Below are 24,616 nucleotides of genomic sequence, written 5' to 3'. Positions count from 1 at the left end.
TACCCTGATAGTAAAACCAGGTAGAGACATTCAGGAAAAAAACTATGAACCAATATCCCTCATGAAGATAGTTGCAAATATCCTCAAAAAAAAAAAAAAAAAGCTAATTGAATCCAGCAATATATAAAAATGGTAATACGCCATGGCCAAGTGAGGTTTATCCTAGGAAAGCAATATGTGAGAATCAATTAATATAATTCAACACATTAACAAAATAAAGAAGAAAATCCATATGATGATATCAGTAGCTCTAGAAAAATATTTGACAGAATTCAACCCCTGTTCATGTTAAAAACTCCAAGAAAACTAAGAACAAAAGAGAATTTTTCAATCTGATAAAGAGAAACTATGAAAAATCTATGGCTAAAGAATGGGAAAAAAGAAAAACTGTTTTTATATGCAGAAGATCTAATTATATAAACGGAAAATTCTAAAGAGTTTAGAAGAGAAACTACTAAATTCAATAAGTTAGCTTAGCAGGATTGCAAGATACAAGGTCAAAATACAAAAATCAATTGCATTTCTAGATACAAGCAACAAATAGTTGGAAAATAATATTTTAAAATATCATTAACAGTAACATGAAATACTTAGGGATACATTTAAGAAAATATATGCAAGGTCTGTACATTGAAAACCAACAATATTGCTGAGAGAAATTTTTAAATATAAATAAATGGAGAGCTATACCATGTTCATGGATCAGAATACTCATTATTGTTAAGATGTTAATTTTATCAAAATTGGTGTATAGATTAAATACAATATCTATCAAAATCCCAACAGACTTTTTTTTTTTTAAAGATTATCACCTGAGCTAACATCTGTTGCCAATCTTCCTTTTTTTCTTTCTTCCCAAAGACCCCCAGTACACAGTTGTATATTCTAATTGTAGGTCCTTCTAGTTGTGCTACGTTGGACATTTCCTCAGCATGGTTTGATGAGCAGTGCTAGGTCTGTGCCCAGGATCCAAACCAGCAAAACCCCGGGTCACCAAAGTGGAGCGTGCAAACCAAACCATTTGGCCATGAGGCCGGCCCCCAACAGACTTTTTTAAGCTAGAAATTAACAAGCTGAATTTTCCAAATGTATTTGGAAGTGCAAATAACCTATAACAGTGTAAACAATTTTGAAAAGGAGTAACAAAGTTGGAGAGTTTACACTACCTGACTTTAAGACTTATTGGAAAGCTACGTTTATCAAGACATAGTGATATTGGCATAGGGACAGATAAATAGATCCATGGAAGAGAATAGAGAGTTCAAACATAGATCTACACATATTTGGTCAATTGATTTTCAACAAAGGGGTCAAGGTAATTCACTGGTCTAAGGATAAACTTTTTAACATATTGTGCTGTGTTGATTAGATACCCACATGCAGAAACAATTAACTTCAACCCTTACCTCACACCATATACGAAAGAATTAACTGAAACTGGATCATAGACCGAAATATAAATGCTAAAATTGCAAAATTTCTAGGAGAATATCTTTACAATCTTGAGGTGGGAAAGATTTCTTATATAGAACATAAAAGGCACAATATTAAAAGAAACAATAGATAAATTGGACTTTATCAAAATAGAAAACTGCTTTTTGAAAGATCAATGAAAAAAATGAAAAGATGCAGACTGAAAGAAAATATTCACCATAGAGAAACCTGACAGAAAGGAATTGTACCCAGGGTATCTTACAACTCAATAGCAGTAAGGCATCAACCCAATTTTAAAAATGGACAAAACAGACACTTTTCAAAAGATGATACAAATGGCTAACAGTACATGAAAAGATGCTCAACATTGTTAGTCACCAGAAAAATGCATATTGTGCATAATGACATGCATAATGACGTACCACTACATATCCACTCCACTAGATACACATAAAAAGACTGAGAATTCAAACTGTTGATGACGATGTGGAACAATGGAGTGCCCATAAATTGCTGGTATGAATGTAAAATTGTACAACCAATTTGAGAAATTATTTATCAGTTTCTTATAAACTTACATATGCATTTACAACACAAACCAGCCATTCCATTCTTAGCTATTTAGGAGAGAAATGAAAACATATATCCACACAAAGACTTATACGCAAAAGTACATATCAGCTTTATTCACAATAGCAAAAAACTGAAAATGATCCAAACGTCCACCAACAGATGAATGGATAATTGTCATATATCCTGTCAATGGACTGCCACTTAGCAACAAGGAGGGAATTACTGATAAACTCAACATCGTGCAAATGATCTCAGAAACACTAGAGTGAGTAAAAAAAGCCAGACACAAAAAGCACTTACTGAATGATTCCATTTATATGAAACTCTAGGAAAGGCAAGTGTAATTGCTGGTGATAGAAAGCACATCTGTGGGTATATGTGGCACGAGGTGAGAATGTGTTAATCGACTGGGAAGGGCTGATGGAGATAATCTATGTGTCAATTGTGGTGGTGTTACATGGGTGTGTATCTTTGTGAAAATTCACTGAATTTTATGTAAAGCATACCTTGATGAAGTTGATCTTTATAATTTTTTATATGGTTTAGGGCATCAACTTCAATTTTGTGTAGGTCAGTGTATTTAAAAGAAATGCAGTATTAAAATGGTCTTTGTGTGACAATTTCAGTACAAGATTGTCTTTTACCTTTCCTTGCATATGCTAAGCGTTAGACACATGGTACCAAGCTGCTGAATGTGCAGATTTACAGCTGCTGGGAAGGATGCTCTGCAGAAAGCCAGTTCTTCACTTTCTTTAACTCTCCTTCCTTGCCCTCTTGCCTTCCTTTCTCCTCAGCCATTTCCATAATACCAATAACAATTTATTCTTTTGTACTGAACTTTGTAATCACAAAGCACTTTTTTTTTTTAATTTGGGCCTTATTTATTTATTTCTTTTTGAGGAAGATTAGCCCTGAGCTAATTAATGCCAGTCTTCCTCTTTTTGCTGAGGAAGACTGGCCCTGAGCTAACATCCATGCCCATCTTCCTCTACTTTATATGTGGGACGCCTACCACAGCATGGCTTTTGCCAAGCGGTACCATGTCTGCACCCGGGATCCGAACCGGTGAACCCCAGGCCGCCAAAGTGGAACAAGCAAACTTAACCGCTGCGCCACCGGGCCAGCCCACAAAGCACTTTCTAACTTCATTTGATTCTCAGAAGAAAATTTGGGAGCCTAGGATAGGATCACTTATTCATTTTATAGATGGAAACAAAAAAATGAGAGCCAGTGAGATAAAAGTTTAACCCAAGGCAGCACCGTTTGTCTATGCCTCAGAACATAATCAATAACTCTTTTCTTAGCTTCCATGTCTTTTTTTACCCCTTACATTTTGAATTGTTTAGAGTAAAAATCTTACCTAGGTGTTAAAATGAATTTCACTTAGTTACAAATATAATGATTACCTTTACTGAAGAAACTGAATTTCATGAAAAATTTCATCTAAAATGTTTTGGATATCTGAAACAGGCCTAACATAGGAAGTATAGGTTTGAGGTTTCAGTAGCTATGGGATGTCATCACAAAATCCGGTCACCTCAGACAGATCAGTCTGGGCCTTAAGATGCTTTTGGGTGCTTGGTACTTATCATCAAGGGCCTTGTCATTAGTGTTCACCCACCAAAGCCTCCAATGAGGGCTGTAAGGGGAAGATTAATTCTTTCCATTCCCTTATATTATAGCTATTATGGTCACTCCTTGAACCTCTCTTTCCTCTTTTGTACCTACAGACAGACATGTTTTTTTCTGTTTGAACACCAGAACCATTGTTTATAAGATCAGTTAAGCAAATCACCTCTACATTTTTCCTTATCTCTTCCTGATTTTTTTCTAATACCATTCCAGCTCAAAACCAACTGTGAAATTCTGTGTTTCAGGCTTTTCTGAATTCTTCATACTAAGCTTACCCAGGATGGCGTAGATAGCTATATAGGCTGTGACACAAGGAATTGGAATTGAGGGGTGAGGCAAGCTTTCCTATTTAGGTTTATACTGGCCTAAAATAACGCTTCTTTCTTTAATCTTCACACATTTATGTATTGAGCACACACTCATTTCTGTGTCCGCCACAAAGAGATAGATATGGAGGAGCTCACATCTAAATTTCCAGTCATATAAGTCATATTCTCTGTGTCACTAACTTGACAAAATAAAAATAAACCTACAAATAAGTTGAGTGTGCTAATCATGCTGTCAGCTAAGCTTCTGAAGGGTGTTGGAGCCAAGCTTCTTGTGTGGATAAAAGAACTCTGGCTCCTTGACAGCTTCTAGTACCCTATGAACTCTAAGCATGAGACACAGGCCCCACTCCAGCTGTAGATCTGCAAACCTTACTGGCTCCCAGTTCCCAGTACTATTGCTTAAAAACCATTATTTTCCACTACCATTCCTTCTCCCTTTCAGCTTCTGGGAGAGAAAATTAACATTTTTGGAGCACTTTCTATGTGTCAGGTGCTTTTACATACATTGTGTTATGCTGTAATTGTCACAATTCCATGATGTACAAGTTAATTCTGGAATCTAAAATAGGTAGCAGTGCAAAGAGGACTGGCTTTGGAATCATGAAGACTGAGGTTTGAATTCCGGCTCACCCACCAACAAGTCATTACTAGTTCATTCCTTTCTTCATTTATTCACTAAAATATTTATTGAACTCCATTTTTCCTTTTTGAAGCAAGACTTGTCCGTAGGAGCGACAGCTCAGGGCCACGTGGGCTACGTAGTGCACATGCGGACTACATCTCCCAAGGTGCTCCGCCGGCGCGCCGACAGGAAGTGGTCGGAGCATCTCCCGCCTCCACGCCGAGGGGAAGAGGTTCTATCCGGGGCCTTGGCGCTTCTCTTTCCTTTCGCGCCGGTTGCTGCTGCGGAGCGCGGCGGGTCCATGTGCGCAGTGAGCGGCGCTTTTCCTGGCCCAGTAGCACCCGAGCCTCGGGTTTGACCGAGTCCACGCTGCGATGGACCCCAATACCATTATCGAGGCCCTGCGGGGCACCATGGATCCAGCATTGCGTGAGGCCGCGGAGCGCCAGCTCAATGAAGTAAGGACGCCGGGCTGGCGGCGGCGGCGGGCGGGCGGGCAGACTGGCAGGCCGAGCCCTTCTGGCCTGGCCGGAGACGCGGACGGCGTCGCTGAGCGGCCCGACTGGAGGGGTGGGGCGGGGACTTGTCGGCGAGTGCCACGCCGGGGCGCCTCAGGCTGCTGCGGTGGTGGCGGCGGCCAGGGCAGCCTTCGCGTCGGATCCTGAGCTGGGCCTCTGGCTGCGGTCGAGGCATGAGGAGCCGGCTGAGGCGAGGCGGGCGTGACGGGCTGGACACATGGCTGGCTCGGGTGGCCGGCCGCCCTCTGGCTCATTCCCAGCTCGTTCCTCGCGCCCAGAAGGGGGCGAAACTCACTGGGAGGTTTTTCAGGCGTTTCCGGGAGCGTTGTGGCCGGCGCCGTGTTTGGAGGGGCTCCTGGGACTGCAGAGCTGGTCCACTGGGGGCTGCGCCTGTCAGCCTGTCACTTCCCTGTGCTGATCAGTGACCTGCACAACTTTCTCCTCTCCGGCTGAGCTGCTGGGAAGAGCCTTCAGAGGCAAGCCCCCGCCTCTTTGGTAGGGCGAGGGTAGTGCGGGCTGCCCACGAGTCCGATTCACTGCTCTTCTGCTCTGATACTGCTTCAGTTGGGGAGGAAGGGCGATGTAGTGCAAAATGTCAGGTGAAGCGCATCCTTCTAGGTAGAGCTGCACCACCAGTTTCTTGACTGACCTTGGGCAAGTTGCTTAACCTTTTGATGCTGAGTTTTTCCCCATTCATAAAATTAGGCCACAGGGTTGCCGTGACGGTCAGGTGAGACAGCGTACGAGAGTGTGCCTTGAAACGTGCCAAGCTCCGTATCAACTCGCTGAGAGTTGGTTTCTATTTTTCCCATGTTTTGGGGGGACCACCACTTGGAACACAGCCTCATTATGTGGGTATTTTATTGTACTATCTTCAGTTTCATTCTTTGTTTCTAAATGTCTGTAACTTTTTATATTTTAGTGAGTATTTTAAAGGCTTCTTAAAAGCACCGCTGTAACTTCCTATGCCAGTTAATAATCGTCTTTTGGTATACTACTGAATTTGCCAGCTTTAGTGAGGTTTTTTTAAATGTAAAAAGAAGTCCCCCTTTAAAGTAGAAATTCAGTTATTTTCTGCTCCTCTTAGCTGGTAGGTAAATCATTTAAAAACATTATTTATATTGACTTTAAAAAGCTGCAAGAGCATTCCTAATTGAACATCTTTGATGTTCAATGCTGTTTTAGAGATCCCTGCCCTCAAGGAACTTATATTTTAAGAAGACCACCCACAGAGTTTAGACAAATTAAGTGTAAAATTGTTTCAAAATAAAAAGTTAAATATTTGATATGTAAATGAGACAATCATTAGATCATACCAAGAGTGATGCTCAAATTCGTAGGCTCAAATCACCTTGGGAGGAGCTTAGGTTTCTTTCAGATATAAAATAGTGAGTTGAAACAGATTCTCACTTTGAACCGTTACTAAACTATGGAGGGAGTTATTGATCACTTGCTATTTTGATTTGTTTTGTGAGAGGTTAAGATGAACATTATTTTGTTTATGAAGTATTAATGTGTGTACAGGCTAGACTTCCTGAAAGTTATTCATAGTGATTTCTACCATGACTTTGCTCTAATAGCACGTTATTTTAACTAAACGTACTTGTGTGTAATTACTAATTTTAAAAATTATTACTTGAAAGAAAGAGTTTTGTCTCTTGTAGAAAAATTGGATAAAAAATACTTCCTGCAAATTTGAAATTCACTTATTCCTCAAGTAGGTATTGAATGTCTAGTTATATGCACTAATATCTTGTAATAGAGACATGGGATAAGTATTTCATAAGTTAGCTTTTGGAAGATAAACAGATAACCAAAATAGTATTGAAAACATTCTTTACTTAGCTGTTAGCCGCTGTCAGGATTTTGGAATAATAGTGAACAGTGCTTATCTTTTCTGCCAAAGAAAATTTGGTACCTGGCCAATCTGTGATTGTTAGCTTTTTACATTTTGCAAATTTCATTCAATTATTACACCTAGATTTTTTAGTAATTTTCCTAAGGTAACTCTTCTATTAAGTAGAATGTTTATTTTCATCTCTAATCTTCATTCTATCTTAATGAAGTGCTTCTATTTGAATACTTGTTGCTTTAACTTTCTTGTGGCAGAACGTTGGTTTAAGAAATAGATCCCAGGTCAGTCTTGAAGAAACTTGACTGTAGTAAGAATGAGGAAGTAACATTTTCTTTCTGGCAGACTCTTGCTTTGGATGAGATAGGATGAACCAATCATTCCATGATGTCTCATTCAACTGAAGCTATAATTTGGTTCATTTAGTTAACAGAAAAAGATACTGACATTTGAATGAATCTCTTCAGCTAAATCAAGTAATCGATAACTCTGTAAAAATTGTAAATTTTATCAAAGTATTATAGTGCAGATAATTAAAAACAAAGTGCTCCTGCCTCAGCGTGTTTACCCTTAACTATTCCATCTGTTTGTAGCCCCTGTTACTCAGTTATCTCCCAGACTTGTTCTCTCACTTCCCTCTGTCACTGTCCAACTGTCTCCTTATCTCTGAGGAGTTCCTGGACTGACATACTCCCTATCTCCCTTCATTTGTTTATTTTTCTCTATAGCACTGATTTATCATACATATTTTGCTTATTATTCTCTCCGGTATAATTTTTGAGTTTCATGAGGTCAGGAATTTTTGTCTTTTGTTACTGCAATTCTTTGATTTGTCAGTGTTAAGCTTTACTGACTTCTTTTTATTTTAGATAACAATATAGGCTTTAGCTCTGTTATACTTCCCTCACCTCACAGATTTTTAGGGTGTTTGTATATTTCTTATGTATAGATAAAATTAGGAAAGTTCTGTTAGACTGTTAGAGACCACAGTAAGGACTCTGGTTTTGGCAGATATTTTCAAGATACATCTGACTTAGTATTCCCTAATGACTTACTCTGTAGTATGTTATGAATTTTGATCCCTTTGTTTTTTTTTGAAGAAGATTTGCCCTTAGCTAATATCTGCCACCAATCCTCTTTTTTGCTGAGGAAGACTGGCCCTGAGCTAACATTGTGCCCATCTTCCTCTACTTTATATGTGGGATACCTGCCACAGCTTGGCTTGTCAAGCAGTACATCAGTCCACACCTGGGATCTGAATGTGCAAACTGAACCGCTGTGCCACTGGGCCAGCCTCCTTGATCCTTTTTTTTTTTTTTTTTGAACTGCCATTATAATTTTGGAACTCACTGTCATGTCCCAATTTGAAATATCTTCATGTAGCAAGCTTTGCATCAAAGACTGGAGAAGACCATTAGCAAGTACAAGTATTCTTGGATGTATAATTGAAAATGCCATTCGCCGTTTGATTTTCTTTTTAAACTACTGAAGAGTTCTGTACTAGCTGGGAGATCTTAGAAGTTACTTAACTGCTAAGCATCATTTCCCTTTTGTGTAAAATGAAAGTAGTAATAGTATGTATGTCATTGTGTTATGTGGGTTGAGTGAGATGATGCATGTGAAAAATTTAGGGAAGTGTTTGGCACCTGCTAAGTTCTCTCCAGATTGTTTGAACTACTACATAAGTGCCAGTTGATTAGCCAATCCAATGTGCCATACATTTTATTTCCTACCTCAGTCTACTAACTTTGTAATTATACATTTCAGTGGAAAATGATCAGCACTAATGGAGAAAGGACAAAGTGCATATTCTTTGGACACTGAGACCACTAGTAGATAGCCTTATTGTAACATGAAAATCGGCACAATTATAAGCACAGTGTCTGGCATATTATAGGCTCTCCGTAAATAGTTGTTGAATGCAAAGAGAAATAAGAGCTTGAATAATAGAAATGTTAAGAATACTCATCTTTGAATCTTTAAATTTATGTTACAGGAATCTGTCACTTGTCATTTAAATTCTTTACTTTGAGATTAATTTTCTTCTGTATATCTGGAACTGCAATTTTTCAGAATTTGTTTAGGTAATCTAAAATCTGTGACATTTAGTATTCATTCAACATTAATTGTTTATTATGTTCCAAAGACTATTTGCTCTTGGGGATACAAAGACTGTCCTTTCCTACATGTACACACACGCACACACACACTCAGAAATACTTGTTTCTTCATTTGTAAGAGAAAAATACAACACCTCTGAAGATTTTTGGCAGATTATTACAATAGACAACAGTTTTTCTGCTCTCCTCCTGCTTTAGCTGCCAGTGTTCTTCAGTGGAAACCTTTCTGTGTACAAACCTTTACTCATGCTGCCCACCCTTCCTCTTAGTTAAGCTTTTATCACCTAAAACTAAAATTTTTGCTGCCCATAAATCTTATCAATTCCATCTTAAATGCCATCTTTTCCTACTCTGACCTTCTGTGGTACTATGTGAATTCAAAACTCATCTTTTTAACACCTTATCTTATATATCCTTCCTTACATTTTATTTTAGCTATTTTAATTTTATTTGAACTAGATGATTGCTGTCTCTTCTACTTTAAATGTTCATTGATTTTGAACTTGTTTATCTCCAGTGGGAATAAAATCTTTAAATCAAGATTTTTTTTCTTTTTTAAAAAATCCTTTGGTATTAGCTGAGAGCAGACACTCAGCAAATAATTTTCTGTTATTTAAAAATATTTGAAAAAATATTTGCATGTCTGTCAGGAGGCAAATACTGTCGTTGATGCTGGGGATCCAATACTGTACACAAGACAGAAGTTCTGGCTCTCGTGAAACTTGCATTCGAACTGAAGTTTTTTTTTTTTTTTTTTTTAAGATTGGCAGCTGAGCCATCAACTGTTGCCAATCTTCTTTTTTTTTTTTTTTTTCTGCTTTTTCTCCCCAAATCCCCCCAGTACATAGTTGCATATTTTAGTTGTGGGTACTTCTAATTGTGGCATGTGGGATGCCGCCTCAGCACAGCCTGACTAGTGGTGCCATGTCCACGCCCAGGATCTGAACCGGTGAAACTCTGGGCACCGAAGCGGAGCGCTCGAACCTCACCACTTGGCTACGGAGCCAGCCCCTGAACTGAAGTTTTAAATGTAATGGCAGGAAAATTTTTTTTAAATATTTGTCCTGAATGACAGTTCCCATTCTGGTTCATTTAATGGCAAATATTTTTGTGCTAAGCACAAAGCTAAGTGGTAGATACGAAGAAATAAGAAATTCATGATTTCTTCCTTTCTGGAGCTCCGTAGTCAACACAGCCTTCACAGTACACGTGGTCAGACTGTAATAGAGCTGTGTAAGTTTTAGGTGAGGAAACTATTAAATCTGACTTTGGTTAAGGCAGATATGATCTCAGCACCAATATTCGCTCCCTTATATATTTGCAGCCAAGAAAAATGCCCAAGTGGAATTAGAAGGCTTACCTAGGAGCCTTTTAAACCCTCAGTTCCTAGGCTTAATGTGCTGTAAAATGGTTATGTAGGCGAAATGGTGCTTTCTCACGTGCTTTATGTGAAAAAGTAAGCGGGCTTAGCTTTGATAGTTTCTTGGTATTTTGTGTTTATCTTTTAAATTCATAAACTATTCTGAGTCACTTCTGGGATTTTCACAGATGGTTACTATTACTACTGTAACTGAAATATTTTATTTATAAATGGCTAATTTCATTTCATTTTATTAAAGGATTTAATGAAATGCTTAATTAATGAAAATCTTCGGTCTGGAAAATCAAAATGACGGCGTGTTTACAGGACAATTGGCATGTCTAGAAATTAAGTGAAATGTTTCTGAGAATATAGTGTATATTTTTGAAGACACAATAGTCTGTAGTCTGAGCAGGTAACATTCCTGAATTAGGAATATTGTGAAGTAGATGCTGTTTTGAATTTGGGAGAGGGAAAGTCCCTGAATACTTTGGCTTTTAGACAGGAAGTAATTCAGTGACACAGCATGTTAAAGATCTGAAAGAAAGATAACACCTTATTAATATTTGTAAGAAGACAATTTTCTTTTTCAGATCTAGTAGATGCATATATCCTTTACTTATTGTTTCTGTCAGTGGCACATTAATGATGAGTGATTTAAAGTGGGTTTTTTCTTTTGGTCACCAAGTAATTTATAATTAAGACTTTTTTTAAACTCCTTAGTTGGAAAGCATTCAAGTATTACTGCTATTTAATGAAAGGCAGGTGGACTCAGTGAAGAGTCTCAGCTTGGTCCTGATTCTACCAGTATGATGACTTACCCTCACTATGTCTCATATTTCATCTAGGTAAAATATGTATAATATTTGCCTTTGTCAAATTCTTTTTTTTTCCTTTTTAAAGATTGGCACCTGAGCTAACACTGTTGCCAGGCTTCCTTTTTTTCTTTCCCCTGCTTTTTCTCCCCAAATCCCCCGGTACATAGCTGTATATTTTTTTAGTTGTGGGTCCTTCTAGTTATGGCATGTGGGATGCCACCTCAGCACAGCCTGATGAGTGGTACCATGTCCACCCCCAGGATCCGAACCAGCGAAACCCTGGGCTGCCGAAGCGGAGCTTGCGAACTTAACCACTCGGCCATGGGGCCGGCCCCGTCAAATTCTTTAGTAAAGCAGAGAGGTTAGAAATCCCTTGGCTCTTGAAGTTATCTGGTTTTATTCATTTTGTGTAAACTCTGATATCACAGTGCTCTTAAGCCTCTCTTCCTTATAAATGGTGAAAAGTACAGTAGCTAATTGAAGGTCTCTTTGGTTGCATTCCAGTGGAGAGATATAATAAAAAATTACGTCTTAAAGAGTAAGCTTTCAAAGCTATTGACATTGGAAAATGTGGGTCTAGAAGGGAGAGTGATATTGGAGAAAACATGACTTAAGTTTTAAGTGTGGTTTGAGGAGCTGGTAAACATCAAGGAGAAGATGTCTAGCAGGCAATTGGGAATGTGGAACTGAAGTTTAGGAGAAAAGGCAGCGATGAAAAAGTGATTTGTCTTCTGCAGGTGAATTGAGAGGAAGGGAGTATGATCCAGAGGTGAGGGGTGAACTGGAGGGCCACACTTTGGACCGTGCTCATTTTTGGGACTTTGAGAAACATGGGAAAAAGGAGACTGGAGAACTGTGCACGAAGTAGGAGGAAGCCAAAAAAAGGAATTTCAAATAAGATTGGTTGTGGGTAATTTAGTTTCCTTTTTCCTTAAATGAATTTCATAAGTTTTCTACTAGTGAACATGAATTACTTTCGTAATAAGTAAAAAGCTATTAGAAAAGGAAAGGGTTGTTGACATTTCTAAATAAGAGAAGTTAAAACAAAATGAAGACTTTGGGGGAGGAAGCTTTTAAAATATCGGTAACCTTGGAGAAAGCAGTTTCTGATTACAGGGTTAGTGAGTGGAATGCTAGTAAGAGGGTGGGGATAAAATTGTAGGTTAAAAGGGTAGAAGGGTCAGGGGAAATTTGTTTATATGGGTATATGTGTTTTTCCTTTTTTTCTTTTGTAAAGTTAGACTTTTTTGGGGAGAAGGGGGAGCTGCCTGTGGAGTAGAAGTTTTCCAGGCTTATTATTACTTGTTGTAATAATAGTTTTCCACCTGTAATGTTTTATGGTCATCTGTCCTAGAATTACATCCTTCGTGCTGCTTTAAGACCTTATCTTCCTACAGCATAGATCTGATCATATAAAAACTTTTTTAAAAAGTTCACACTTATTAGTTTTTTTTTTTTTTTTTTTTTAAAGATTGGCACCTGGGCTAACAACTGTGGCCAATCTTTTTTTTTTTTTTTCCCCTTTTTTTTCCCCCCAACCCCCCCCCCCCCCCCCCACTTTACACAGTTGTACATCTTAGTTGCATTTCCTTCTAGTTGTGGGATGTGGGACGCCACCTCAACGTGGCCTGACGAGCAGCACCATGTCCGCGCCCACGATCTGAACCCTGGGCTGCCGCAGCAGAGCACGCAAACTTAACCACTGAGCCACGGAGCCAGCCCCCTCGCTTATTAGTTCTTGATGTCACAATTTACCTGTTCATTTTTGTCTTTCACTGTTCTCTTTGATTCTTCTACTGATTTCTTTAACATAACCCATACTTTTGTGTGTGTGTGTGTATGTGTATGTGTGTGTGAGGAAGAGTCCCTCTGAACTAACGTCTGTTGCCAATCTTCCTCTTTTTTTGCTTGAGGAAGATTAGCCCTGAGCTAACATCTGTGTCAGTCTTCCTCTATTTTGTACATAGGTGGCTGCCACAGGATGGCTTGACGAGTGGTGTAGGTCTGAACCTGTGAACTCAGGCTGCTGAAGCATAGTGTGCCAGACTTAACCACTATGCCACAGGGCTGGGCTTTTCTTTTCTTTTTCTTTTTCTTTTTTTTTTTTTTTTTTGAGGAAGATTAGCCCTGAGCTAACATCTGCTTCCAATCCTACTCTTTTTGTTGAGGAAGACTGGCCCTGAGCTAACATCTGTGCCCATCCTCCTCTACTTTATATATGGGATGCCTGCCCCAGCATGGCTTGCCAAGCAGTGCCATGTCCACACCTGGGATCCGAACCAGTGAACCCTGGGCCGCCAAAGCAAAACATGCGAACTTGAACTGCTGCGCCACCAGGCCGGCCCCTCTTCTTTTCTTTTTTCTTTCTTTTTTTTTTAATTAAGATTATGAGAGTTTACAAACTTGTGAAATTTCAGTTGTACATTATTGTTAGTCATGTTGTGGGTACACCACTTCACCCTTTGTGCCCTCCCTCCACTCCCCCCTTTCCCCTGGTAACCACCAATCAGTTCTCCTTGTCTATATGTTAACTTCCACCTATGAGTGGAGTCATATAGAGTTCGTCTATCTCTGTCTGGCTTATTTCACTTAACATAAGACCCTCAAGGTCCATCCATGTTGATGCGAATGGGACGATTTTGTCCTTTTTTATGGCTGAGTAGTATTCCATTGTGTATATATACCATATCTTCTTTATCCAATCATCAGTTGCTGGGCACTTAGGTTGGTTCCACGTCTTGCCTATTGTAAACAATGCTGCGATGAACATAGGGGTGCATGGGACTCTTGGAATTGCTGATTTCAGGTTCTTAGGATAGATACCCAGTAGTGGGATGGCTGGGTCATAAGGTATTTCTATTTTTAACTTTTTGAGAAATCTTCATACTGTTTTCCATAGTGACTGCACCAGTTTGCATTCCCACCAACAGTGTATGAGGGTTCCTTTTTCTCCACAACCTCTCCAACATTTGTCGCTCTTGGTTTGGATATTTTTGCCAATCTAACGGGTGTAAGGTGATGTCTTAGTGTAGTTTGGATTTGCATTTCCCTGATGATTAGTGATGATGAGCATCTTTTCATGTGTCTGTTGGCCATCCTTATATCTTCTTTGGAGAAATGTCTGTTCATGTCCTCTGCCCATTTTTTGATCGGGTTGTTTGATTTTCTGTTGTTGAGCTGTGTGAGTTCTTTATATAGTATGGAGATTAACCCTTTGTCGGATAAGTAGCTTGTAAATATTTTTTCCCAATCAGTGGGCTGTTTTTTTGGTTCAATCATGTTTTCCCTTGCCTTGAAGAAGCTCTTTAGTCTGATGAAGTCCCATTTGTTTATTCTGTCTATTGTTTCCCTCAACTGAGGAGTTACAGTGTCCGAAAAGATTCTTTTGAAACTGATGTCAAAGAGTGTGCTGCCGATATTCTCTTCTAGAAGACTTATTGTTTCAGGCCTAATCTTTAGGTCTTTGATCCGTTTTGAGTTTATTTTGGTGTGTGGTGAAAAAGAATGGTCAATTTTCAATCTTTTGCATGTGGCTGTCCAGTTTTCCCAGCACCATTTGTTAAAGAGACTTTCTTTTCTCCAATGTAGGCCCTCAGCTCCTTTGTTGGTTTGTTTGGTTTTATTTCTGGGCTTTCAATTCTGTTCCGTTGATCTGTGCACCTGTTTTTGTACCAGTACCATGCTGTTTTGATTACTGTAGCTTTGTAGTATGTTTTGAAGTCAGGGATTGTGATGCCTCCCGTTTTGTTCTTTTTTCTCAGGATTGCTTTAGAAATTTGGGGTCTTTTGTTGCCCCATATGAATTTTAGGATTCTTTCTTCTAATTCTGTAAAGAATGTCATTGGGATTCTGATTGGGATGGCGTTGAATCTGTACATTGCTTTAGGTAGTATGGACATTTTAACTATGTTTATTCTTCCAATGCATGTGCGTGGAATGTCTTTCCATCTCTTTATGTCATCATCAATTTCTTTCAAGAAAGTCTTGTAGTTTTCATTGTATAAATCTTTCACTTCCTTGGTTAAATTTATCCCAAGGTATTTTATTCTTTTCGATGTGATTGTGAATGGGATTGAGTTCTTGAGTTCTTTTTATGTTAGTTCATTGTTAGTGTATAGAAATGCTACTGATTTATGTATGTTGATTTTATACCCTGCAACTTTGCTGTAGCTGTTGATTGTTTCTAGTAGTTTTCCTATGGATTCTTTGGGGTTTTCTATATATAAGATCATGTCGTCTGCAAACAGTGAGAGTTTTACTTCTTCATTGCCTATTTGGATTCCTTTTATTTCTTTTTCCTGCTGAATTGCTCTGGCCAACACCTCCAGTACTATGTTGAATAGGAGTGGTGAAAGTGGGCACCCTTGTCTTGTTCCTGTTCTCGGAGGGATGGCTTTCAGTTTTTATCCATTGAGTATGATGTTGGCTGTGGGTTTGTCATATATGGCCTTTATTATGTTGAGGTGCTTTCCTTCTATACCCATTTTATTGAGGGTTTTTATCATAAATCGGTGTTGGATCTTGTCGAATGCTTTCTCTGTATCTGTTGAGATGATCGTGTGGGGTTTTTTTCTCATTTTGTTAATGTAGTGTATCACGTTGATTGACTTGCGGATGTTGAACCATCCCTGTGTCCCTGGTATAAATCCCACTTGATCCTGGTCTGTAATCTTTTTGATGTATTGCTGTATTCTCTCTTCTTTTCTTTTTAAAAATCTTTTCTCCCCATCTCTGGGTTTAAGTCCTTTATGGTCTAACTCAAAATTTTACCTTTTAGTCCAATTAGAATTAATTTCCCAACCTACCTTATAGTGTTCTTTTATCTCTATAGTGTCTGGCAAGTTGTAAGTACTAATAAGTAGAGTGGAGTTAAAGGAGATGGAGTTGGGGCCATTGAAGAATTTTGATCAGATGGATTAAGGGTGAATGTCAAATTATCTGTGTTGATGACATAATGGGAAGGTAAGAAGTGGTCTAGGAAGGTAGTTTTGTGTTACAGTTAGCAGCTTTTAAATTTGAGTATTAGCAGTTTTTAGCTCTACTTAATGATGCCCTGGTGGTCTAGTGGTTAAGATTCAGCACTCTCACCACTGCAGCTTGGTTTCGTTTCCTGGTCAGGGAACCACACTACACATGTGTCGGTTGTAATACTGTGGTGGCTGTGTGTTGCTGTGATGCTGAAAGCTCTGCCATTGGTATTTTAAATACCAGCCAGGTCACCCATGCTGGACAGGTTTCAGTGGAGCTTCTAGACTAGACAGATTAGGAAGAAGGACCTGGCCACCAATTTCCAAAAAAAATTGGCCATGAAAACCCTGTGGGTAGCAGCGGAGCATTGTCTCATACAGCGCTGAAAGGTGAGAGGATGGTGCAATAAGACCAGGCAGGGTTCTGCTCTGCTCTACACAGGGTCACTAGGAGTTGGAATCAACTTGACAGCACTAACAACAAGAAAAATGGTGTATAATAACCCATTTCTTGCTTCCTTTTTCCTGGTTCTCTGACTGCTAGAAGCCAGGAGCTTGAAGAGGACCCTATAATTAGTGCCATCATCCAGAAGTTACATTTATATTTTGACTCATATAAAAGATTTGTTGTAGCATCTTCTGAGGCCTACATCAATGTTTGCCAAAACTGTTGGGAATAATAGCATAATTTCTCAAGTTTTAAAGGGTTTTTGTGATAAAGATTGATGCTACTGATACTTTTACAAGTTTATTTTTTAAATTACCATAAAAATATAAAGATCTTTTAAATATATGATGATTAATACATATAATAGTAGTTAATATGTGATAGAAATTGTTTTACATATGTGATAGTTTGCTATACCCAAGAATGCCAGAAAGTTCTTAGAGATTACTCAATGCTTGAAAGAATGGTTTTTCCTAATTTGAACAGTTAATGTAAGTCTTTATTTGATCTGTGTTTATAATTGTACAGATCCGTGGTCTCCTTTTTTTTATATAGATATTTTTCCTTTTTCTCCAGCCCCCTGGTACATAGTTGTGTATTTTTAGTTTTGGGTCATTCTAGTTGTACCATGTGGGATGCCACCTCAGCATGGCTTGATGAGCAGTGCCATGTCCACGCCCAGGATTCGAACCAGCGAAACCCTGGGCCACCAAAGCAGAGTGCGCAAACTTTATCACTATGCCACAGGGCCGGCCCCCAGTTTCTCTTTTTTTAATGTTTAAACTTTATTGAGGTATAATTTACGTACCATAAAATTGACCTGTTTTAAGTGAAAATCAGTGATTTTTAGTAGATTTATCAAGTTATACAACCATCACCACAATCCAGTTTGGGAACATTTCCATTACCCCAATAAGATCCCACCTTCTGGTTTACAGTTAATTCCCTATCCCAGCCCTAGGCGATTGCTAACCTGCTTTCTATCTCAGTTTTCTTGAGAATCTGGTGTCTGATACTTAGTTTTACTTTAAGTCCATTTGTTACCTTCTTTGGGAAAATACAAGGCATTTGGGATTTCAGCTGGGTGGAAATGTGTATGGGGCAGGTAGATAGATGTTCCAGGTTGAGTTGCTTGTGCTGTTCCTGCTGACAGAAATCTCTCTTCTTTTTTACCCTTAGTCTAGCTCAACTGTCTGAATGTAACATGTTTTTCATCAGTTGTACTTTTTATATTCATATTTGTGTGTTTTGTTTTGCTGAGCAAGATTTGCCTTGAGCTAGCATCCATTGCCTATCTTCCTCTTTTTTTGCTTGAGGACGATCAGCCCTCAGCTGACTTCTTTGCCAGTCTTGCTCTATTTTATGTGGGTTGCCGCCACAGCGTGGCTGACGAGTGATGTCAGTCCACGCCCAGGATCCGAACCTGTGAACCCTGGGCCACCAAAGTGGAGCATGCCAAACTCAACGACTATGCCACGGGGCTGCCCCCTATACTTGTGTGTTTTTGAAGGCAAAGTGACTTAAAATAATAGAATAATAAAATGATAGGTGTTTATTTTCATAGTTCAGTTTTGTTGCTTTTTTAAAAATAACTTTATTGAATTCAGCGGCTTAAAGAATCCAATTCAGTGGTTTTTAGTATATTCAGAGTTATGCAACCATTACCACAAACTTTAGAACATTTTCATCACCCCCAAAAGAAACCTCATATCCATTAGCTGTCACTCCCCACCCCACCCCCACCCCCAACCCCAATCCTAGGGTACTTTCTGTCTATATAGATTTGCCTATTCTGGACATTTCATATAAATGAAGGCATACAATATGTAGTCATTTGTGTTGTGCTTCTTTCACATAGCATAGTGTTTTTAAGGTTCATACGTGTTGCAGCACGTACTTCACTCTTTTTATTACCAAATAATATTCTGTCATATGTTTGGATGTGTCACATTTTGCTTATCCATTCATCAGTTGACAGACATGTGGGTTTCCACCTTCAGGCTATTATGAATAATGCTGCTGTGAATGTTCAGGTAAAAGTAGTCTTGATTTTTTTTTAATTGAGGGATAATTTACATATAACAGAAAGCTCAAAATTATTTACAGCTCAATTTTTACCTAGGTGCTACCATCCAGATCAAGATAGGTATATATCATTTCTTTTGGCCTAGAACTTTTCCTTGAAACTTCTCAGTCAATACCTTTCCTCCTCTAGGTTACCATTATTCTAACTTCTGTTAAGTATAGATTAGAGTTGTCTGTCCTTGAACTTCATATAAATAGAATCACATGTTATGTACCCAAGTAGTTTGGCTTCTTTTTCTCAGAGTTCTTATGGATGTTTTTGAGATTTGTATTATTGCTTGATTCTGTAGGTTGGTTTAAATTTTTTTAAGTTACCACAGTTTGTCTGTTTATACATTGCACAGTTTGTTTATACATTGACATGTCAATGGGCAGGTATTATTGTGGACATAAAGCACTTATTTCTCTTGGATAATATAAGGGTGAAGTTGGTAGGTTATAAGGCAGGTATATGTCAGAAACTGCCAGTTTTCCAATTGCTTGGTTCTGTTTTATACATCTGCCAGCGCTATATGAATTCCTTTCTTTTTTTCACATCCTCACCAGCACTTTGGTGTATTGCCTGTGTTGTTTTGGGGTAGGACTGACTTGTCCACTTGTACTAATTCTTTGGTAATTTGCCTGCACATATTTGCTAATTTTGGGGGTGATTCACTCTTCCTCAAATGTGATAAGATATTTTCTCTTTTTTTTCCTTAACATTATTTATACTGTTGGGAGGAGCATGTAGAAGTTTTACGTTTTATCTACTTGATACTAAAGCTGTTTTATGGCTTTCAGCTTTTGGTGTCATGCTTAGGTTACCTCCACCAAGATAATAAAAATATTTACCTTGGTTTCCTTCAAGTACTCTTGTGGTTTTGTTTTTTATATTTAAACCTTAGGAAGTTAGAAATTGATAAAGCTCCTTTGTTAATGTAACATTTATCGAGTTCCTGTTGTACTGTAGGAAGATACAGTGAGTGGCATGTGCTCACTTTTAACTCACGTGTAGCTATGTATGTGTCCAGCCAACTAAAACAGTGGTGGTTGTGGTGGTTTTTGTTGTTTTAACATAACTCCTAAACATAAACCAACAACTTCGTTTGGGGTTCCAATCATAGAAAGCAGACTTTTTCAACTCCGAAGGAAAAACTGCAGTATTGGGACCTCAAAAGAGTGTTATATGTACCTGACCACATATGCTGTATTTTATGAGTGATTTAAGGAACTAGAGAGTAATTTGGTGATACTCAATTTATGCCTTACTGACTTTAGAACATACTGAGAAAGATGAGACTCTACTGTGTATGGATATATAAACAACATAAAATTTATGTCTTGATATTTGCTAAAATATTTTCCATATTTTATTTATTCCTTACAGCTATACTGTGAAGTAGATTTTGTTATACTAATTTTGTAATTAAGTCCTAGATTTGCTGAATCAACTTGCTCGAGTTAAAAATGTAGGAAGTGGCATCACCTGTATTTATAAACAGGACTATCTGATTCCAGCAGTCCATTCCAGGCATTCATCATTTGATGCAAGAGATAAGATATATACTGTAATATAAATGGCCTACAAAGTGCCATAGTAGTATGGATAGTAGTGTCCTTTGTGGACTCATTTGTCTACCCCTTAAATATAAATACGCTTTTTCACTCTACACTGCTCCTAGTTGATCTCAACTGCTTCCAAGGCTTTTTTTTATTCATTCAGTTATTCATTTAATAAATTTGTTGAATATCTTTTTTTCTTTTTTTAAAGACTGGCACCTGAGCTAACAACTGTTGCCAATCTTTTTTTTTTTATTCTTCTCCCCAAAGCCCCCCAGTACATAGTTGTGCACTCTAGTTGTGAGTGCCTCTGGCTGTACTACGTGGGACACTGCCTCAGCATGGCCCGATGAGCAGTGCGATGTCTGCACCCAGGATCCGAACCAGTGAAACCCTGGGCCACCAAAGCGGAGCTCGTGAACTTAACCGCTTGGCCGTGGGGCTGGCCCATGTTGAATATCTTAAATACCAAGCTTCATATGAGGAACTGGGTATACAAACAGTATAGTCTTTACTCTCAGATGTAAAGCTAGTCTACAAATATAATAATTACAAATGTGTAATAAGTGTTGTAAAGAAAAAACCCCGGAGAGGCCAGCCCCAAGGCCGAGTGGTTGGTTAAGTTCGCATGCTGTGCTTCAGCGGCCCAGGGTTTGCCAGTTCAGATCCTGGGCACGAACATACACACTGTTCATCAGGCCGTGCTGTGGCAGTGTCCCACATGGAATAACTAAAAGGACGTGCAGCTAGGATCTACAGCTATGTACTGGGGCTGTGGGGAGGGGGAAAAACAAGAGGAATATTGGCAACAGATGTTAGCTCAGGGCCAGTCTTCCTCACCAAAAAAACATACTTCAAAAAGAAAAAGAAAAAAAACCCCTGGGGATTGTGAGAGTAATAGGGAACCCTGCTTTAGCTTGAGTGATCAGTCAGGAAAAGCTTCTCTAAGGAAATCTTTAAGCTGAGACTCAAAGAATGTGAAGCTATGAACCAGTTAACTCTGGTGGAACATTGGAGAGAAGAGTGTTATAGTGAGAAAGTCACAGCATGTACAGAGACTCTGAAATGGGGTAATATGTTTGTTGTTGAAAGAACCTAAAGAAGGCTGGTAAGGTGGGGCAATAGGGGATGAGAAAGTTTCTTTAAATAAAGCTGAACAAATAGGCAGGGGCAAGATAATGCAGGGCCTTATAGGCTGTGGAAAATAGAGTAGAAAGTTGTTAAAAGGTTTGTTTGAAGGGGATTGGTTTACAATTTTAAAGATCATTGGCTGCTAAATGGAGAATGGTTGCCTGGGCAAATAGTTCCATTAAGAGAGATGATCGTCACTTGGACTAGCTTGGTGTTAATGGGAATGGAGAAAGTGGATATATTAATTATACAAGCATTTTTGGATATCAAATTAACAAGGCCTGATGTACTGAACTGGAATGAAAAAGAGAAGTGTTAAAGATGACATCCAGGTTTCAGACATGAATAACTGAGGATAATGATGAGAAATATTGGGGGAGGTGGTACAAGGAAGTGTAGAGTCACAACTTTTAGCTGAAAAGATGCTTTGAACATAGTAAGTCTCAGAAGTCTGAGATAATGAAGGTAGGGATGTTAAATAGGTCTGTTAGAGTGATCTGGATTGAAAATAACATATTTGATATATATGTAGTATTTAAAGACAGGGGTTGGATGAAATCAAGACATGGGGAGCAGAAAAGATGGCCTATGACTGAGTCTTGGCACCAGGTTCTAGCATTTATAGATTATATAGGATGAGAAACCAGCAAGGAGCCCAAGAAGGGACCAGCGTGAGTGGGTATGAATTGCATAGACAGAAGGGTGTTTCAAGAAAGTAGTAGTGGTTAACTGTGTTCAGATCTATTTAGAGTACTGGAAAGGGCTAATACCTCCCCTTCATCCACCTAACTACTCCTGTTCAGGTCTTAAATTTAAGCTTTACTTCTGGGTTAGGGGATTCTCCTTTTGATTCTTCCATGGTGTCCTCTACCTCCATTATATTTTATTGCAATTACCTGTTTGATTAGCTTGTTCTCCTTCACTAAACTCTTAAGTTTCCACGAGGTCATGGAGCCTCATTGTTTCATTCACCCCTGTGTTGCCACTTCTTGGCATAGTATCTTGCACCAGGAACACCTAAATAAATAAATTTTGGAGTGACTGAATAAAGTATCAATAATAAAGTAAAATAATAAACTCTAGGTTCTAATATGGAAGAGATTTTTTTTTAGTATCCAAAAGGAAATTTGTCTGTTTCTAAGAATGTGTTTGTAGAATATTTGGGGAAAACAGTCTGTAAAGAGGAAACTAAAATAAAATCACTATTGTTCATTGAACATGTGCAGAAAAATACTAAAACTTGTGCTGGAAGGAGGGGATGACCTTATAGGTAGGTGATGGTTTTATCGAGGGAGAGGGAATGAAACAAAACATACAAGAAGGGATCTAACTGGAATGTTCAGTTCTTTTAAAAGAATCAGAAGCAAATATGACAAATTTAGGAATCATTAACTTTTTTGTACTGTTAATGTTAGTGATCCAGGTCCATAGTATAAAATTTGAAAAACAGAAAATGTATAGGGGCCAGCCTGGTGGCATAGCGGTTAAGTTTGCATGCTCCGCCTCGGTGGCCCGGGGTTTGCAGGTTCGGATCCCAGGCCTGGACCTATGCACTGCTTATCAAACCATGCTGTGGCAGATGTCCCACATACGGATGTTAGCTCAGGACTAATCTTCCTCAGCAAAAAAGGAGGAGGATTGGTCGTGGATATTAGCTCAGGGCTAATCTTCCCCCCACTAAAAAAAAAAAAGAAAAGAAAATGTATAAAGATCAGCTCCTCTATAATCTCATAACCCCAGAGATAACTATGTTAGCATTTTTAGTGTATTTCATTGTTTTCTGTATATATTGTATTACATCGTCATATAAATATATTTGTTAAATTATCATATTTGTATCCTACTTTTATTGTATGTTCAAAGCTATTGATTTTTAATTTTCTATTGAAATATAACATGCATACAGAAAAGTGATCATAAGGGTACAGTTGATTAATTTTCACAAACTGAACCCACTTATATAAAACAGCCATATTAAGAAATAAAATGTTATTAGCACCTTGGAAACCACTCCCAAGGCTGGTATAATTTTAATTGATTTAGTTTGTGCGTAGCCACTTAATAGAGCATCTCCCTGGAGAAATGTTGAGTTGGGGAAATAGGTATCGCAGAGGATATTGTTTCTGAGCTGCTACCACCAGTGTAGGATAAGAATGCGAGTTGGGATGAATGGAAAGTGCAGTGGTATGCAGATAAATGCAAACATCCAAAGTGTTTTAGGAGTTGGGTTATAAAATTTTTTTGAGTTCATTATAGATGAGTGATAGGAAATAAGGCTGGGACCAGCTTGTGGAGAGCTTTTTGTCCTAGCCAAGTAGTGGAATAGAGTACTGAGAATATTTGCAGAAATTTAAGATGTGTTTTTTTGTTTGTAGGCACACAAGTCTCTGAATTTTGTTTCAACACTGCTTCAGATTACTATGTCGGAACAACTGGATTTACCTGTGAGACAGGCAGGCAAGTTTCCTGAATTATTTTCTTGAGTATATGTAAACATATTGTTTAAAAGATGCACAGTTGAATAGCCGAAGTATCTTGGGATGGCCCCTCAGTGATTTTCTTCTTTGAAAATTGGTTTGCCCTCATATGTTTACAACAAATAGAAAGTGCCTTGAAATTTGGTGGCAGAGTTTAAAGGAATGTGATGTTTCATTGAATTAAAAGAGAAGCTGGAAAGAGAAATTGATGGGGTTTATTAAAAGATTCTATGTATTCCCTGCTTCCCTGCCTGATGGATGATTCTAACCTACAAACTTATGTGTTTATGCAGTTTTTCCTTACTGCTGTTTGCTTTTACAGTTGCATTTTAACCATTTAAAAAGTACTATATCTTAGTTCTGGTTTCAACAAGATATTGAGCAATTCCCTCAGTATCAAAGTCTCTGAAAATGTGGCATAGTACTTCTTGTGTTCTCTCTTAGTCTTCAAAATATTGGTATATCTACATGGTTTTGTCTTAGAGGCTTCATTCAGAAAACTGATTTGGTAAAATTAATCTAAATAGCTTTCCTACAGAAAACAAGATGAAAAGTGTTATGAATAAATGTGACATAAAAAAGTCTTAACAGTTTTGTTTGTAGTGTGTTTATTTGCAGAGTTCTTAGGCTATATGTTTAATAACTTCGTGGGTGATTACTGTAGTTGAGTATTAAACTTGTGTTTTGATTATCAACTTTTAAAGTAATAGA

At 38.3% G+C, this 24,616-nt stretch overlaps 1 protein-coding gene across 1 annotated transcript in view; it reads left to right on the top strand.

Moving 5' to 3' along the window:
- Positions 1 to 4,826: 4,826 nt before the first annotated feature.
- The window catches only part of IPO7 (importin 7), a 48,945-nt gene continuing 29,155 nt past the window's right edge, over positions 4,827 to 24,616 (top strand). The window contains exons 1-2 of the mRNA XM_046638461.1: positions 4,827 to 5,048; positions 23,804 to 23,885. Coding sequence (XP_046494417.1) covers positions 4,965 to 5,048; positions 23,804 to 23,885 — 166 coding nt within the window. The 5' untranslated portion in view covers positions 4,827 to 4,964. The remainder of the gene's footprint in view (positions 5,049 to 23,803; positions 23,886 to 24,616) is intronic.

The sequence above is a fragment of the Equus quagga genome, chromosome 14, assembly GCF_021613505.1.
Source record: "Equus quagga isolate Etosha38 chromosome 14, UCLA_HA_Equagga_1.0, whole genome shotgun sequence".
NCBI lineage: Eukaryota > Metazoa > Chordata > Mammalia > Perissodactyla > Equidae > Equus > Equus quagga.
This window is presented reverse-complemented; position numbering and strand designations above follow the sequence as displayed.